Below are 19,542 nucleotides of genomic sequence, written 5' to 3' on the forward strand. Positions count from 1 at the left end.
AACTTACTGCTTCTTGAAGCTACGTGTAATATGTACTTTATTACAACACAGTAGCAAACACCAGGTGTCATATTACTCCTAAAATGCATGATATTTTCTAACTCTTGCAGATGATCTCACAAAACTTTTGAAAGAAGGATTTAAAGGTGGAGGAGGGTTGGTTGATAAAATCAAGCTTCCTTAGTTTTTTTTAAATGCTCTAATTTCTTTTATTTCTTTTGATGAAAGGGATAAGAGCTTTACAACCTGTACTAAATATATTTAATATATTTTATTAACTAAAAGTGTTTTAAAAGCAGTAGATTTAGAAACTTTAGATGTAAAAAATAGAGTATATAGATTATAAATTAGAGTACATTTTCACAGAGTTATAATAAGTTGTCATTAATATTCTGTTTAGATTGCACCAGAAAGATAATATAGATTTCAATGAGGCCACATCAGAAATTTTACGAGATCCTTAAAGTTGGATATAAAATGCCAGTATTCTAAAAAGTGGAATTAAGATTATTTTAGACAATCAGGGTGTTTTGGGGCTGTTGCAGGAGAATAGAGAGTATACTTGAAGGAAAAAAAAAAATTTGCAACAGATTTTAGAAGAAAGTTTTATTTTATATTGTCGTGAACAGTTATTTGTCAAATAAGGAAATTACAGGTTCAAGTAACAGTGATAGAATTTCATAAACTAGAAGACATATTTGGTGAAAGTTTTGCTCCTACTGAAAATTGAGCATTACAACATTTCTGGTAACAAGTGAAATTCTACTTTACATCATGGTATGGTTTTTTTCATAATCTTGTTTGTAAACCTCTGATAAATTAATTTTTGTTCATCAAATATTTTTTGGTGTTCTTCTCTGGCTGAAACAAAATGATGAAACACTTTGGAGCAAATATACACAGTACCAATCCAAAACTGGAGGCCAGAATGGCAAAAATCTCCACAGCCACAGTAAATTTTCCAGGAGAGCTGATATATGCTGGGATGAAGGTGATCCAGACTGCACAAAATATCAACATGCATAGGGAGGTCATACAGCCACATGGAGGCCACACACAATACTGAGCCTAATTTTTACTTGTTTTAAGGACATTACATCAAAGTTGGATCAGCCTGTAGTGTGTCTTTCCACTTTAATTTTGTGTGTGACTCCAAATCCAGTCCTCTATTGGTTAATAAATTTGATTTCCATTGATGATTTTTGTGTGATTTTGTTGTCAGCGCATTCAACTTTGTACAGAACAAAGTATTCAATGAGAATATTTCAATCAATCAGATCTAGGATGTGTTATTTGAGCATTCCCTTTATTTGTTTGAGCAGTGTATATACTACCATATGTACTACTGAGTTCTGAAGGTTAATGAAATAACTAAAATTCAATGATCAGCTTTATTCGTAATCACTCCAACTGTACCGCTAAATGATGATATATCAAGTTTCCATTTAAGAGCACTGAAACAAAATTTAAAATCAAAAAGTGAAAACCAAACTCATATATGTTTAAAATTTCATTTGCTATTTATATATAACCTCCAACAATAGATCAATAGAACAATCCAAGTATTTATGATCCTGAGAAGTTTAGGTTTTGTTGCATGATTTATCACATTACATCGTGTAGTCTGGATTTCAAACTTTTAACATTTTAGGTTTGATTTTTGTTCATTAAATATCTCTTGGTGTTCTTCTCTGGCTGAAACAAAATGATCAAGAACTTTGGGAAAAATATGCACAGTATCAGTCCAAAACTGGAGGCTAGAATGGCAAATATCTCCACAGCCACAGTAAATTTTCCAGGAGAGCTGATATATGCTGGGATGAAGGTGATCCACACTGCACAGAATATCAACATGCTGAAGGTTATCATCTTGGCTTCATTAAAATTATCAGGTAGTTTCCGTGCTAGAACAGCTAACGTGAAACAAAATACAGCCAGCAAGCCGATGTATCCCAGCACGGCCCAGAAGCCAACAGCAGAACCTAATGCACATTCCAAGATAATCTTCTCCTTGTAGGTGGTTAGATTTTTCACTGGGAAGGGAGGACTCACAAGCAACCAAATACTACATATTATAACCTGAACAAAAGTAAAAGACACTACAGTCATTCTTTGCTGTGGTGGACCAAACCATTTCATCACATTGTTACCAGGAAGTGTAGCTTTAAAGGCCATTAAAACCACTATAGTTTTCCCAAGAACACAGGAGATACAGAGAACAAAGGTGATGCCAAACGTTGTGTGCCGCAGCATACAGGACCACTCAGACGGTGGTCCGATGAATGTTAATGAACATAAGAAACACAGAGTCAGAGAGAAGAGCAGCAGGAAGCTCAGCTCAGAGTTGTTGGCTCTGACAATTGGAGTTGTCCTGTGCCGAAAGAAAACTGCTGCTGTAATAATGGCCAGACAGGCTCCACTAACAGAAAAAGCAGCCAGGATGGTTGACAGGATTTCCTCAAAAGAAAGAAACTCCACAGGTTTGGGAAAACAAGCATCTTTTTTCGCATTGGGCCAGAATTCTTTGGGGCACGGGATGCAATCAGGGGAATCTGAAAATTAAATCATAAAGGGTTATTAATGTTTAAACATCCGATGATTCAGATCTACCTGAAAAACATTAGATTCTACCTGTGATATTACTGATCTCTCCTTCAGGACATGGTTTACAGTCATAGCAGCAGATGGGTTTTCCTTTCTGTAACACTTTACGAGTTCCTGAAGGACAACTCTCAGAGCAAACCGACACTGGTACCTGTTAGCAATAAAATGTCAAAATATCATTATAAACATTGCTGCTGAGAGCTATGACACACAAACTACTCTTCCATTTAATTGTTATTTTTATTACTTTTGAGCCACCCTCCATCCAATTGATGTTCCTGTTGATATGGAACTGCTTGCCCACCGGCAGTGATGCATCATAAGAACCCACGGTTACTACCTCAGTACTTCCACTCTCATTTGTTTGCCAGTTGACCACCTCATATGCAGCAACAGGTTCCCCATTAGCATCAAAGGACACATGATAACCATTTTGAGAAAAGTTAATTCTCTTTAATTCTGAAAAAATCTGGAACAACAAAGGAACAATGGCACGTAGGCATTATTTCATTTAAGGTACTAGGCTTGATAATGAAAGAAAGACTTGGGGGTTTGTTTTTTATTATGACTAACCTGATTTGATTTCAGTTTGATGAGTTTGTCACACTGAGTCGTAACATTTGTTTCCAGACACAGTGCATTGTGAAAAGCATGTGCTATTGCATAAGCAGCCTTATACACCATATTAGTTACTCTAAGCTGAGATGTTTCAGTGTATGGGTTCTTAAGCATTTTTATATCATTAGTTCCATCACACAAGCCTTTGTTTACAGCAGGACCTAAAGAAACATATATCAGATTGTTTAATTTTAACTGTTATAAACGTTTTACAACATTTTTTGTAACTTAAGCCTTGGTCACGGTAATAATTTTTCTCACAATTACGCACAAAAAAAACAAAAACTTATCTGGTATAACTGTAAAAAACAGTACCTGAATTAAGCATAGAGAAATTGTAGTAGCTGTCAGTAATGGGCTTTGCAATTATATGTAAAAAATAAATAAGAAACATCTTATTTCAGGAAATTGCTCTTACTTTTTGTCAAGCTACAGTTGAATGCTTCTTCCCAGAACTCAGTAAGCAGTTGGGAAGCAGCCACTTCAGAAGGAGAGAGATCCAGAAGGAAGTCCCTCAGACCTGGGATCACAGCCTGTGGAATGGCAACTCCAATGGCCCCTGCACAGAAACTATACCTGACCATGAACGTGTCAGTCACCCAGGACTCGCTGCCAATCCACTGGCGAGGTGGTGGAGGATCCAGAGCCAGCTCCTCCAACAGGACCCTCATATCTCCAGATGCTATAAAAGCCACAACAACCATAGCTGTTGACCTGAGAAATTACATAAAAATGCAAAAACATAAACTGTATTACATTTTATTCAGTTTACTCTTACGGCAAACATAAGGGTCTTTCTGCACAAAAGTGTATTGTTTGGGCCTACCTTTTTTACTTGTAAGAGGAACAAAGCACAGAGATTCGATTCCTATATCTATAATCTCCTTTGTAATTTCTGAACGACAACTGATTTTTGTGCAAAGGGTCAGCGCACAAGCAAAATAAGACATATGACATATAACAACTAATACCTGCGGATGGCATCTGCAACCCTTTGGATCTTGCTGCTTGGGTCTGTTCGAAAATATGATTCAATGTACTCCACACAGATCCCCTCTCTCAGAGCAGCATCAAGAAAAGACGCCATGCCGCTATTTCCGTAATCAGAGTCTGAGTGTACAGCCCCTATCCAAGTCCAGCCGAAGTGTTTTACCAGCTTGGCCAATGCATCGGCTTGGAACCGATCACTTGGAATTGTTCTAAAGAAATTCGGGTACTGTTGCTTATCTGAAAGACAAGCACAAGTGGCGTAGTGGCTCACCTAAAGCAAAAGATAACAATGTGTAACTTTTAAACATTAATTTGCAGCAAATGCATATTTTTGAACATGAGCTTCTAATAAATTGGCTGGTTACTTGTGGAATGTTAAAAGATCCCATGATCCGTGACATGCTTATGGATGGTGTGGATCCAGATTCACCAACAGCAGCCATCACCACACCAGACTGAGAACAGTTAGTGCCTTTGTAAATCACAGGGTCTTGCCCATTTGACAGCTGAAATGCCACGTGCACAGCCACAGGCACAGACGCACATGAATCATAGATGCGATATCCGAGTTTAATGCCAGGCAGCAAATCCGTGCGGTTATTTATCTCTTCTATGGCGAAGATCATTGAACGAGAGAAGCGCAGTTCCCGGGTATCAATGCTGTGCAGAAAAACATAAAATAAAATACAACAAATCTTTATAGCAATAAAAAGGGATTCTCCATTTGAAATGCTTTAGTGATGCTACATTTCTTCTGTTAACCCAAAAACATATTAATATTTTGCCCAACAGAATTCAAAGCTTAGGCAAAATTTTATTAAATGGAATATCATAATGACAGCTAGAAATAAATAGTCCAACTCCAAACAATCAATGTTAATGACACAATATTTATATCTGCAAAGTAGTCAACCAACATGTAAAATTTATGTTACAAAACAAGCAAAAAAATTACATATATATATATATATATATCTTTAACAACCTGTCCACCTCTCCCTCTTACTAACCTCCCTGTGCATCTTGGAGGCTCAGGCTTGGTGGTGTAATTATAGATCACTGTGTAAAGTTGGTAATGAATAGAGAAAACACCTCCAATTATAAAATCCCCATCTGCTGAGAAGACAGGTGAACGAGGGGTACCCTGCAAAGTACATTCCACTGATGGAGTCTCAGTAATGAAACCAGTTAGAGCCTCTAGGAGTTCAGTCCGGTGTTTCAAACTATCCAGAGACCCACCGGAGACAACTAATGTCATCAGCTCCAATAACCTTAAAGCAGATCTCCATATTTCCATTTCTCAAGAGCCCGTATCTGGCTGTAAGTGTGCTTTTATGGAGTTGTAGGCATCCTCTTTTATATGTCAGGTTGTTGTTGATCAAAAAACACTTTATCCTGTCCCAGCAATCTTTGATCATGTCTTTTAATGGCACAGTATAGTTTTTGTATTCTTTCCTCTATTTAAATTGACTTTAAATTACTTTTTCATCTTTTGCTTTGCACAATATTCTTGTGGAACATTTGTTTTTAACTGGCAGCTTAATGCCCACCATAATATACTGTGCTTTGCAAAAGTGATCATAATCCTTAAGCTTTTGCAAGTTGTGGTTGCAACATGAGAAATGAATACAATTATTTGCACACTAGGTAGATTCTTTAAAACACAACATATGGTTAGGTAAGTCTTTATTCTATCAGGGATAACATAAAATGGATTGTTATTCTTTTTTAGGTAGCAGACATGACACTTTTGTTAACATACAAGTGACAGCTTCCATTTTGCTAGTAAAATTACAGTGCCTTGCACTAGTATTCATAGTCTTTTAGCTTTTCAAAAAACAACAGCAAATGTTAATGTGTTTTATTAGGAGTCAAGGGGGTTGACCAAAACAAAGTAATTTTAAAGCAGAAGGAAATGGATGGATGGTTTTGAAAATTTACTTTATAACAAAAATCTTGGTGTGGATTGTTATTAAACCACATTACTCATATATCCTTAAATAAATGCAACATGAACAATTGTTTTCAGAAGTCACTCCGTTTGTAAATAGAGTCCACATGCTACATGAATCCTAGCATAAATCCAGCTGCTCTGCGAGGGCTTCACAGATTTGTTAGAGAACATTAGTTAAAAGACCGCATCATGAAGACCAAGAATCACACCAGACAGAAAGTTGTGAGGAAGTTTGAAGCAGGATTATGTTTCAAAGAAACATCTCAAGCATTAAAAACTCATGAAGCACAATTCAATCCATCATCAAAAAATTTGGCACAACTGAAAACTTACGAAGAGATTGTTGTCCACCTTAACTCACAGAGCCAGCAAGGAGAGCAATCTTCTTCGGCTTCTTTTAGTTTAACAGATGGATTTACAGCAGTTATAAGAGTTATTACATTATGAGCTTTATTAAGATAAGCAGAAGTAGTTTGAACTCTGTTATATGTTACAGGGGTTGGACAATGAAACTAAAACACCTGGTTTTAGACCACAATAATTTATTAGTATGGTGTAGGGCCTCCTTTTGCAGCCAATACAGCATCAATTCGTCTTGGGAATTACATATACAAGTCCTGCACAGTGGTCAGAGGGATTTTAAGCCATTTGTCTTGCAGGATAGTGGCCAGGTCATTACGTGATACTGGTGGAGGAAAACGTTTCCTGACTCGCTCCTCCAAAACACCCCAAAGTGGCTCAATAATATTTAGGTGTGGTGACTGTGCAGGCCATGGGAGATGTTCAACTTCACTTTCATGTTCATCAAACCAATCTTTCACCAGTCTTGCTGTGTATATTGGTGCATTGTCATCATGATACACGGCACCGCCTTCAGGATACAATGTTTGAACCATTGGATGCACATGGTCCTCAAGAATGGTTCTGTAGTCCTTGGCAGTGATGCGCCCATCTAGCACAAGTATTGGGCCAGGGAAATGCCATGATATGGCAGCCCAAACCATCACTGATCCACCCCCATGCTCCACTCTGGGCATGCAACAGTCTGGGTGGTACGCTTCTTTGGGGCTTCTCCACACCGTAACTCTCCCGGATGTGGGGAAAACAGTAAAGGTGTACTCATCAGAGAACAATACATGTTTCACATTGTCCACAGCCCAAGATTTGCATTCCTTGCACCATTGAAACCGACGTTTGGCATTGGCATGAGTGACCAAAGGTTTGGCTATAGCAGCCCGGCCGTGTATATTGACCCTGTGGTGCTCCCGACGGACAGTTCTGGTGGAAACAGGAGAGTTGAGGTGCACATTTAATTCTGCCGTGATTTGGGCAGCCATGGTTTTATGTTTTTTGGATACAATCCGGGTTAGCACCTGAACATCCCTTTCAGACAGCTTCCTCTTCCGTCCACAGTTAATCCTGTTGGATGTGGTTTGTCGTTGTTGGTGGTATGCTGACATTACCCTGGATTCCATGGCTCTTGATACATCAAAAAGACTTGCTGTCTTGGTCACAGATGCGCCAGCAAGACGTGCACCAACAATTTGTCCTCTTTTGAACTCTGGTATGTCACCCATAATGTTGTGTGCATTTTAATATTTTGAGCAAAACTGTGCTCTTACCCTGCTAATTGAACTCTGCTCTTACTGGTGCAATATGCAATCAATGAAGACTGGCTACCAGGCTGGTCAAATTTAGCCATGAAACCTCCCACACTAAAATGACAGGTGTTTCAGTTTCATTGTCCAACCCCTGTATATTCTAATGAGTTTTGCAGAGACTGCAATGTGCGAATTGTAGCGTCTGTTTCCTGTTCCTGTTAGCTGACAGGAGTGGCACCCGGTGTGGTTTTCTGCTGCTGTAGCCCATCCGACTCAAGGTTTGACGTGTTGTGTGTTCAGAGATGCTCTTCTGCATGCCTCGGTTGTAACAAGTGGTTATTTGCGTTACTGTTGCCTTTCTATCTGGCACCAACAACCATGCCACGTTCTAAGTCACTTAGCACCATTCTGATGCTCGTCTGCAGCATATCGTCTTGACCATGTCTACATGCCTAAATGCACTGAGTTGCTGCCATGTGATCGGCTAATTAGATTTTATATATATATATATATAAAGAGAGAAGAGAAAGAGAGAGAGAGAGAGAGAGAGAGATTACCCAACTCCATGAGGATTCACCCAACGTTCCACGTTTCTCAGGTCAAGCCCTTCATGGAGCCCCGACTTGGAGCCGAAAAATCTGGCCAAAAATGGATCCATCGCCAGCACAACAGTGGCGTACCCACGTTGATGAGACCCTTTCCTGGTTGGGTTCTGGCATGGAGGAAATAATTTCCACATTACGTTCTGGCAATCTTGTCTCCGAGCCGCCACCGTCACAAAGAAACCACGCCCAAGCAACACGGACAACAGCAGAGGTAAGGGAGCCACGCCTCTCTCCGCCTGAGATGTTCAGGGGAGACTCAGACCAATGTCGAGCTTTTCTAACTCAGTGTGAAATTCATTTTGAGCTTCATCCGTCATCCTTTCCCACTGAACGTTCCAAGGTGGCGTTTGTTATATCTCTGCTGGCAGGAAAGGCAAAACAGTGGGGAACTGCTGAATGGCATAACAGGTCTGCATCTTGTGATCTTTATGAAACTTTTTCCAAGGAACTCATTCGTGTTTTTGACCCGGTCATTCCAAGTCGTGAGGCTGCAAGAGGATTATTGTCCCTCAAACAGGGTGATCAACCTGTCTCGACCTATATAATTGACTTTCATTTGTTTGCTGCAGACAGCCGTTGGAATGAGGCAGCACAAATGGATGCATTCATGAAAGGATTAAACGAAGACATCAAGGATGAGCTAGCAACCCGTGACTATCCTTCTTCCCTGAAACAACTCGAGGATTTGGCTGCTCGCATTGGTATTCGGCTGGCAGAGAGAAGGAAGGAGAAGCGCCATGAGAAGGGTCACTCATTATTAACTCAGGTTTCTGCACACCAGTATGAGAGAAGGTGTCAGTCACCTCTCACTGAGGAAAATGATCATTGTGAGCCCATGCAATTTTGCAGAACCAAGATTACCCCTGAGGAGAAAGATCGTCGGAGAAGATTCAAGCTCTGTTTTTATTGTGGAGAGAAGGGACATTTAGCACTCAGGTGTCCATTAAAAAGACAGGCTCAGTAGAGGAAGGGACGTCTCTACTGAGCCGAAGTCAACTAACTGCCTCCTCCTTCTTGTTTCCTGCTCATTTTCAAACCTCTTCCATGTCTCTCCAGGGGGCCGTGTTTATTGGTTCAGGAGCAGACACTGAATTCATGGACGAAACATTCGCAAATAAGAACGGCATAAAACGTATTTCGTCAGCTGACACAAGAAACGTGTTAGCTTTGGATGGTCACAGCATGAACAATTCACACCTCAGGAGATTACCTTAACAGTTGGAGGTAATCATCAAGAAAAAGTAACTTTTATGATCATTAATTCACCTGAACTTCCTGTAGTCATAGGGGCCTCCTGGTTGCAGAAACACAACCCTCACATTGACTGGAAGAAAAAAGAAGTTCTGGGTTGGTCTGAGTCATGTTCCGCTGCCTGCCTTTTGTCTGCTGCTACGGAGGTCAGTGTGGAGAATGAGGTTGAGGAGACCCAAATAAAACACAGCATTCAAACCTTTGTGTTTTTGCCCGGTCTTAGCTTTCTGACTCCAGAATACAATGCACAACCTAGGGACTTTAACCCTATTTTAAGGACTCAAACCTTAAGAAAACTGTTTACAATTTGGAGGTCCCCACCCCCCAGGCCTTCAACCCACCTAAATCATGAATTCTCGTCTGAAAACATGTTGAGTTGCCAAACTCAGGAAACAGAATTTGTAGTATCTTCCAACTACAGGCCTCAAACCTTATCTAGAGGGCCTCTAACCCTTTGGGCCTCGAACCCTTTTACTGTACCATAATGCATTACTTTACACGTGTTAAATTTAGCAGAACATTTCAGTTACTCAGACATCTGACACCAATAATTTAGGCCTATCGACAATGCCAAAAGTGCAGAGTTCGTTTAAACAGGTTTCTGCTTACCTCGTAAGAAGTGCGGGGGTCAGAGTCTTTTGGTGAAGTTCTGATTTAGCCGAAAGTCCTCGCTTTTCCCAAATCACGTCGGGAGTCACCAAGTTCATGGAGTTGTTCCCAGAAACTCCTGCGTGCTCGTTTGTTTTGGTAAAGCTAAGTCCTATGCTATACTGTTTTAGTAAAATTAAATAATAAAAGGAAACACAGTTTTTTTCGCCCGGCCGGGGAGACGTGTCAGCTGAGTCACCAGAGCATTTCTGACTTTTCCTCCCCAAAGACAGGGTTTTTATTCAAAAGCAAGGGGTGTACAATTACAAAGAAAAACACATATTTTTAGCTGAGTGTCTGGTTGAACTCTTACACCTGGCATTCAGCTGTCTGTTCAGACCTTCACAACATTCCTGTTATTCTACTTTTGGCTGTTATCTGAGACATGTACAGAAATATCTTCACTGGTGCCAGGCTGACCACAGCCAAGTCAGACACACACACACCTATTTTGAGCAATCCACAGTACATTTAATTTCACACATTATTAAACCTAACTTGAGCATAGCAATGCAGACCCTATTAAGTATTTTAAATATTTTCCGGGCGGGCAGGCGGGCAGGCAGGCAGGCAGGCAGGCAGGGCAGGCAGGCAGGCAGGCAGGCAGGCAGGCAGGCGCAGGCAGGCAGGCGCAGGCAGGCAGGCATTGATGTGCCAAGCTGAAAATCTACAAAGAGGATCCTAGCGTAAGTCCCTAGGTTGTTGAGATAGTGCAGGATGAAATGTAGTCCGAAGTTGATTGCATCGTTTACTCACCTGTTTGCTCGGTAAGCAAGCAGGGGTCCGGCAGGGGGCCTGCAATGTCTTTCAGGTGTTTAAACACTAGTCACTCAAAGGATTTCTTGACCACATATGTCAAAGCAACAGGTCTGTAGTCATTTAATCCTGTGATGGAGCATTTCTTTGGATCCATGATGACAGTGGAATGTTTAAAGAAGAAGGGAACCTCACACAGTTCTGGAGACTTGTTAAAGATATGAGTGAAGATGGAGGTTAGTTGGTCTGCGCAGGTTTTCAGGCAGAGAGGGAAAACATCAACAGGACCCAGAGCTTTCTTCCTGTTCAGATGCTGGAAGACGCTATTAAAATGTTTTTCTTTGTTCTTTAGTACAGGCAGGGCAGGAGAGGAGGGGGTTGTAGAGCTATTGGTGGGAGATACAGGTCAACCCTTTGTGTGAGAGTGAGGTGTGAATCAAAGCTACAGAAGAAACTGTCAGATCCTCAGCCAGGAGAGATGTCATCACAGCATGGGGGAAAGGTCTCCTATAGCTAGTAATAGTTTGCAAACTCCACACTGAAGTATTGTTGTTAGCTGAGAAGCTGTTTTGGGTTTTTTTTTGCCTACGTTCACACTGCAGGTCTTAATGCTTAATTCCGATTTTTTGGTGAAATCCGATTTTTTTGAGTGGTCGCAAAATGTTTTCAAGAGTCAAGACAAGAAGTTCAGTTGTCTTCTACAAAATGGAGGAGAGGAACTCCACTAAACGCCCCCAAGCATTGCGACCCAAACTAAACATAATTCAAAGCTCAAGCAATTACTCCTTCAAGCAAAGTTTGCAAACCAGATATCATTTAAAAGCAAAGATTACAATGATGTCCCTCCTATCCCTGTGCGACAAAAAATTGTCAAGTTAGCAGCCAAGGAGTAGTAAAAAAAGAAACATCCGAAAATCATAGCATATGCTCTACCTCCAGCTGTTATGCTGTCAAGAGATATTTTTCTGGCTCTAAAATTGCTGCCGTTGTACTGCGATGACTGCATCAGATGAAATGAATCACGTTCCTTGTGTTTACAGTAAGACAGAGAGGGTTTTAAAGGGAGGGGTACACTCCTGCTACCATAATATTTTTGAGGTGTGCTTTCTTCTGGATTGCCATTTGTTATTTCCTGATTTTTCTGATGAGCGGTCACCTGATCTATTATGTACTGTAAAAGACCAATAAAAACACACTTGAACCTCACAATCTTGAAGAATGGAGATTTGCCTGAGATTAGCAGTGAGTTTGTTCAACTTCATTACAGTTGTTGCATTACTGGAACTGGATGGAAAGATTCAACCTACTGATGCTCTTACTGGTGACAGTGTCAGAGTTCAGGCTTCATTGCTGAAATGTACCCTGCAGGGTACTGCTCATCTACCTGCATTTTCCATGGATGGGGACTTCATAATTGGAGGTGCTTTCTTCATTCACTACCAAATGCACACAGTGGTAAACAACTACATCACAAAGCCTGAACATCCAAGATGCACTGGAAGGTTAGTAAGAAGCAGAAGTGTTGCAAGTTTCTATGTAAATTTGCTATGTTTTTAGAGAAGAGAAAATCTTTAAAACTGTTGGCAAGACATTTATGTAAATGTTAGCTGTAGATTTAGGTTAAATATTTAAGTACATATATTCTTCTTAATGGCGGTTATGTGTAAATAAAATTTAGTAAAAAGTTTCCATGAATTTTGATAAGGATTTTTCATATTCTGTTATGGAATTGTTAATCATTCTTCAACATATGCCAGCTACTTGCTATAATGATTAGTATTTATTAAGAATACTTTGATTTGACTCTCAGCTTCAATGCCCGGGAATCTACGCTTCTCTCGAACAATGATCTTGGCCATTGAGGAGAATAAACAACCAGCACAAAGTTGCTGCCTGGCATCAAACTTGGTTATCAGGTCTCTGACCATGCTCAGCTGTGCCCGTAGCTGTGCATGTAGCATTTCAGCTATCAAATGGTAAGATCCCATGTTTACAAAGGTAGTAACTGTTCTCAGACTGTGTAGTGATAGCTGTTGTCGGAGACTCTGGATCCACTCTATCTATCAGCATGGCACGCATCATTGGGTCTTTCAACATTCCTCTGGTAAGAAAAAAGAATTCATTGCCAACTAAAATTATAGTATATCTGTGCTTCATTACATTTTCTTTTTTTTTGCTGTAGGTGAGCCACTTTGCCACTTGTGCCTGTCTGTCAGATAAACATGAGTACCCAACATTTTTCAGAACAATTCCTAGTGACCATTACCAGGCTGCTGCTCTGGCAAAGCTGGTGAAACACTTTGGCTGGACTTGGATAGGAGCTGTTCATTCAGACTCGGATTATGGAAATTATGGCATGGCGACCTTTCTTGAAACGGCACGCAGAGAAGGAATCTGATTGGAGTAGAGGGTGACACGGGAGTGGATTTTCTCTCCTGTCCCATCCCGCTCCCACAGAAAAATGTCTTGTCCCATCCCAATCCCAGGCCAGCATAACAAAAAAAATCTTGTCCCGTCCCACTCCTGGTAAATTGACTCCCACTCCCATCCCGCTCCCATTCAGAATGACTCCCACTCCTGTGACTCTCCCACTTTTGTTTTCTTCATTTAGTCTTTTGGCAATTTCTTTCTTTGAAGGACCAGTTAGGTCCCTGTTTTTAGCTGTATTAAAGGCCAGTTAAAGTAAAAAGAATAATAATGAAGAAATAATAAAATATCAAACAAGGAACAGACCATGTCATCTTAGCTGAATAAACAAAATGTACATAGTTGTATTTTTACCTCGATTTATTAAGATGATGTTTCCTTTGAATAATGACATTACTGTTATGTTCAAGTTGCTGAAACGAAAGAAGAATGCACCTAGTAAGAGAACTGTACTTGTTGAACAAAAGGACAAAAAAGGCATTACCTTCCAATTTAGAAACTGTACCTCAAGGTTCAAGCCCTGGTCCTCAGGGACCCCTTCCCTGCAGGTTGTTAGATGTGCGTCTGCTCAGAACACCTGATTCAATTCTGACATGACCTCCTATATAGCATCAAGAATTGGAGGGTCAAACTGGACAAATTTAATACAATAAATACATCATTAAATAAATGAATGTTGTGAATTTCCCATAAGTGAAGTAAATGTAACATGAAAGAAATGTAACATAAATGTGCCATTAAATTAAAGGTACCATTTATTTAGTTTAATACATCATAGACACAATATAATGTACCATTATATCATGAAATGGAATATTATGCAATTAAATGTGCCACTGAATAATTAAGTATAATTTTAAGACGACATGACGTATGAGTGTACACTTAATATTAATGATGTATTAAATAAATTGTACATTTAATGGTACATTCAATTTTTTCTATTTCACAACATATTTATTTAATATCTTCCCTTGATGAAGCCTTTCTATACGGATCCCACGAGGGGACAAGGGGGATTTATTTCTCTTTTGTGTCCCCACGCAATAGTCTTTGCGTTATTTCGCAATACTTTGTGGGTTAGTTTCCAAATCAGATACTAACAAACACTACACCCTTTTGGAGATGTATTGAGTTTTATTTGAAATCAGCCTTAAATAAAATTATCTTCAAGTACAGACTAAAAGACAGTTTTTATCCACAAGCTGTTAAACAAACTACTGAGACAATAATACTGCACAAAAACCACATCTGTGACACTTTGTTTGCTCATTACTGCTGCTGATGTTGTACTTTGTTTTGTACGCAAACGTGTTTTTTTGTTTTATCGTGATTTGAACGTTCTTCTTATCCTAAGCATTTAATCCGCATTGTTTACTGCGTGTGAACCTGCATATGACAAATAAACCATATCAATGACATATCAGTGTTGTTTGTTTTATGAGCAGTTTTGTCATCTGTGGCTGCTGTTCCAAAAATGCCGAACGCAAAGTATTGCGTGGGGACACAAAAGTAATAAATTTCCCCATGTCCCCTCGACGGGCTTCTCGTACTTTACTCTTAAATCTTTAGTGCACATGCAGCAATTTTGTTGGTCAGATGAGACTTGACACATGATGGTACTTTTGGTTTGATGAATGAAGAGATGCAGGGCTGATTTAATCCAGAATCTGCCTTACAAGTGTCCCTTAATCACTGGTGAACTTGATTACGACTAAACACGTTTTACAAGCAGCAGACTGCGTGTTAACATCAACTCTCCTGAAGTTCGGTAATATTTGCGACTTTCCTGTCAGCTCTATGAGTTTAATAGATAAGTCCTTACTTCTGACTTTACGTTGCAAATCCAATTTTACCACGTCCAGTTCTCCACCTGCGTTTGCTCCCTCCATTCTGAACGCAGGTGGAAAACATCGAGCAGAAGCACTGTTGGCTTGTGGGTCGTGTAGTTCGTTTGACTCGCATTATAGTATAGGCTTCTTGGAAAAAAACTACACAATGGCGGCGTCGATCCAAGTTTTTTTTTCTTAAAGTTTATAACAAAGTCTCAGTTTTACATTTCCAAAGACAATTGATCCTAGTTTGTTTTCCCTCCTATTGGTTAGTTCCCGCTCCCGTCTGCTCCCGTTCATTTTTTATCCTGTACCGTCCCAATCACGTGATCTTTAGTGATGCTGTCTCCCGTCCCGCGGGATTCCCGTGGGAATTCCGTGACCCGTGGGACTCCCGAAAAAATGTCAGCCTCTAGTGTGGAGTACGTTGAATCCTTCGATTGGACCCACCCAGAGAACAAGATCCAAAGAGTTGCTAATGTTATCCGGAGGTCTCTGTGTCTCCTGCATATGTACTTTGTATAGATGTGCATCACCATACTATACTATACTGAATCAAAGATACAATTATTAGACTTTATTAAGATTACAATAAATAGTTTGACAGAATAAAATAAATATTTCTTCAGGTCAACAGCAACAGTTGTTGTAGCATTTGCAGCTCCTGGAAATATGAAGATCCTCTTGGAAGAGCTGGCATGGCAACCTGTTCCATCTCGTCAGTGGATTGGAAGTGAGGCCTGGATAACTGACCCAAATCTGATGAGTTTCAGTTTCTGCACAGGGGCCATTGGAGTTGCCATTCAACGATCTGTGATCCCAGGTTTGAGAGATTTCCTACTAGATCTCTCTGTCTCTGAAGTGGCTGCCTCCACAGGGCTGACTGAGTTTTGGGAGAATGCATTCAACTGCAGCTTGACAAAAAGTGAGACATTCTTCTTTCTTCCCCTGTTTTCTGTGTGACCGCAAAATAGAAACTAAACAAGCAGCAAAGTTCTACTGTATACATGTATACAGTATACATACTATATACTGTATACATTTACAAGACAGATCATATTTTTCTGTCATTTGTTTGTGTTTGACAAACCCTGATTCAAGTTAACAAATTAAAAAAAATATTAATTAGGATGTAAATTTGGCTTTTTGCTGTCATTTGATATGCTAATTGATGTTTATTTAATTTAGACCAAAGTGTTGCCTTAAAAACCCCTAAGTAAATAATTAATAAAAATAAAAAAAAACTTCACATGTTTTGTGTCAGCAAAAGTATTTTAAAATGTATCAAATATAGCAGAGGTCTCCAGACAAATTGTTTTTATGACCTAAAAAGCTGCAGTCATGACTTTAAATGATAATATAAAATTGTTGAATTATTTGTAAAGCTCAGAATAACCCGGGTGATATAATATTGAGTTAATAACTTTTTTATTTACTCACAACTGGTTATTGAATTTTGAAATTGCTTGTTTATTTAGTTGTGTATTTTACATTAAAATTGTATGATAGTTACGTTGTAATAACCTGAGAGTGTCTACATTAAATACGAGTTGTTAGCATCATGTTTCTTGACAAATGTAAAAGAATGTCCATCTATTTATTTATTTACTTGTTTATTTTTTCTCAGCTTCTAAACTAAACAAGAGAGTGTGTGATGGAACTGAAGACATAAAAACCCTTAAAAGCCCGTACACAGAAACATCTCAATTAAGAGTTTCAAACATGGTGTACAAGGCTGTTTATGCAATAGCACATGCCATTCACAATGTAGTATGTCAGGAGACAAATGCTACCATACAGTGTGACAAATACATGAGACTGGAGCCCAAACTGGTCAGTTTGGTTAATCAACAAATCTTACAGTTTTTAATTAATTGTAAATTAAACTTTTACCCTAGGGATAACTTTTCGTTGCCATTGATTCCTTTCTCTCTCTGTTTCTTGCTTCATAGGTTTTAAGTGAACTAAAGAAAGTCCGCTTTTCCCAAAATGGTTACCATATTTCATTTGATAGTAATGGGGATCCTATAGCTTTTTACGAAGTGGGGAAACTGGCAGAAGAGTAAAAGTGGAGTTATTGAGCCGTTAACCGTGGGGTACTATGATGCTCCCTGCCAATGAGATAACAGTTTCTTATCAACAGGAACCTAACCTGGCTGGAAGATAGCACACAAGTAAGTGTACTTAATGACATAATTTATCAAATGCAGACTTGTGACTGATTAGACAAAACAGTTTAAATGTTTGTTTGCCTCTGTCTCTATGGACAGATACCGGTGTCAATATGTTCTGAGAGTTGTCCTCCAGGAACTCGTAAAGTGTTGCAGAAGGAAACCCATCTGCTGCTATGATTGCATACCATGTCCTGAAGGGAGAGATCACTAATATAACAGGTAAATTTATTCTTATATGGAAATCAATACATCCAAAATGGTAATGTTTTAATGGCTGTTTTTGGTTAATTTTTCAGATGCTCCTGATTGCTTCCTTTGTCCCAGAGAGTTCTGGCCAAATGCAGAGAAAGATGCTTGTTTCCTCAAACCTGTGGAGTTTCTTTCCTTCGATGACATTCTGTCAATCATCCTGACTACCTTCTCTGTTAGTGGGGCCTGTCTTGCCATCATTACAGCAGTGATTTGTTTTGTCACAGGAGAACTCCAATTGTCAGAGCCAACAACTCTGAGCTGAGTTTCCTGTTGCTCTTCTCTCTGACTCTGTGTTTCTTATGTCCATTGACTTTCATCGGAGTTCCTTCTAAATGGTCCTGCATGCTGCGGCACACAGCGTTTGGCATCACATTTGTTCTCTGTATATCCCGTGTTCTCTAGTGGTTCCAATGGCATTTAAAGCTACACTTCCAGGTAGCAATACCATGAAATGGTTCGGTCCCCCGCAACAAAGAATGACCGTGGTGTCTGTCACCTTTATTCAAGTTATAATATGCACTGTGTGGTTGGTTTTGAGTCCTCCCTTTCCAGTGAAAAACCTAACCACCTACAAAGAGAAGATCATTCTGGAATGTGCATTGGGTTCTGCTGTTGGCTTCTGGGCTGTGCTGGGTTACATCGGCCTGCTGGCTGTTTTCTGCTTTGTGTTAGCTGTTCTAGCTCGGAAACTACCTGATAATTTTAATGAAGCTAAACTGATAACCTTCAGCATGCTGATATTTTGTGCAGTGTGGATCACATTCATCCCAGCATATGTCAGCTCTCCTGGAAAATTCACTGTGGCTGTGGAGATATTTGCAATTCTGGCTTCCAGCTTTGGACTGATACTGTGCATATTTGCTCCAAAGTGCTTCATTATTTTGTTTCAACCAGAGAAAAACACAAAGAAATATCTAATGAACAACAAATAGTAGTAAATTACCTGAAGAGTGAAACCAAAATGACCAAATGTACTATATGCAATAGGCAACTGTTAGGCATTAAAAACACTTTAGCGGCATTTCAAAAAATATTTAAACGATAAAACTATACTAATAATTTGGAGCAGAAATTCAACTGCTCACATGTTCCACTGATGTGATTTTGATTTCTCAATTTGTGGTGTCATTGTTTCAAAAATAAATCTCAATGTTGGTGGGTCTCTTGCAAAACATATATCCTGATGCTGTGGTGAATTTTTGAGTTAAAACCTGAAAGACTTGTGGAAGCAGAGGAGACTACCACCACCCATTAGAAATGCAGCATTTATTTATTATTTAGAGTGAAAACTAAATGGAGGTTTAAGGACAGATGTTGTAGTTGTGCTGATTTAATGGGTGGGTCCCACTGCTGCTTGGGTGTCTGGAGATGTTACAGGTGCTGCTCCCAAGCTCAACTATCATATCCAGTATTTGAAGGGAGAGACTTTATTTATATAGTCAGTATATATCAGGGAAGACATAGGTGCTTGGCATTCCACAGATTGCACTACACCGCCGCAGCCACCAGGTGCATCTAATCTGCTGATTGCAGCCAGGGAGACAGGGTAGAGCAGACGTGCCAGAATCATAACAATAAAGCTGTTAAACTGGGATGTGTGTGCTTTCAGTCAAACAGTGCAGCTGGGATTACAGGACCAACGTCAGTCAAGAAGCAAGTGAAAAACCTGGCAAAATAGAAAAACGGAAAAAAGAGAAAGAACAGAAGAACAGTAGCTGTTAAAATATTTATTTTAGTATTGTGTTTTAATGAAAGTATTGTGTTTTAATGCAAACAAAATACAATCTGACACAATCCAAGAGCAATTTACTTCCTAAAGAAGAAAAGTGA

At 39.5% G+C, this 19,542-nt stretch overlaps 1 protein-coding gene and 1 pseudogene across 1 annotated transcript; one reads left to right on the forward strand and one right to left on the reverse strand.

The window, feature by feature from the left end:
• Window positions 1-1,279: 1,279 nt before the first annotated feature.
• LOC124884389 (extracellular calcium-sensing receptor-like) lies at window positions 1,280-5,470 on the reverse strand. Its single transcript, XM_047392298.1, has 8 exons — window positions 5,223-5,470; window positions 4,578-4,872; window positions 4,194-4,483; window positions 3,641-3,936; window positions 3,178-3,383; window positions 2,852-3,073; window positions 2,632-2,755; window positions 1,280-2,552 (listed from the first exon to the last, which is right to left on the reverse strand). The coding sequence occupies exons 1-8, from the start codon at window positions 5,468-5,470 to the stop codon at window positions 1,648-1,650; spliced, it is 2,586 nt and encodes an 861-aa protein (XP_047248254.1). The 3' UTR covers window positions 1,280-1,647.
• A 6,700-nt stretch (window positions 5,471-12,170) lies between these two features.
• On the forward strand, window positions 12,171-18,669 carry LOC124884390 (annotated as a pseudogene).
• Window positions 18,670-19,542: the final 873 nt, after the last annotated feature.

Source organism: Girardinichthys multiradiatus, chromosome 18 (genome assembly GCF_021462225.1).
Source record: "Girardinichthys multiradiatus isolate DD_20200921_A chromosome 18, DD_fGirMul_XY1, whole genome shotgun sequence".
NCBI lineage: Eukaryota > Metazoa > Chordata > Actinopteri > Cyprinodontiformes > Goodeidae > Girardinichthys > Girardinichthys multiradiatus.

Excerpts from the sequence above, each read along its gene's own strand:
- LOC124884389 (XM_047392298.1), bottom strand. The coding sequence starts at position 5,470 with ATGACATTAGTTGTCTCCGGTGGGTCTCTGGATAGTTTGAAACACCGG. Across the intron at positions 3,384-3,640 it reads CAACTGTAGCTTGACAAAAA|GTCCTGCTGTAAACAAAGGC; the intron begins GTAAGAGCAATT and ends ATGTTTCTTTAG. Across the intron at positions 3,074-3,177 it reads TCAAACTGAAATCAAATCAG|ATTTTTTCAGAATTAAAGAG; the intron begins GTTAGTCATAAT and ends TTGTTGTTCCAG.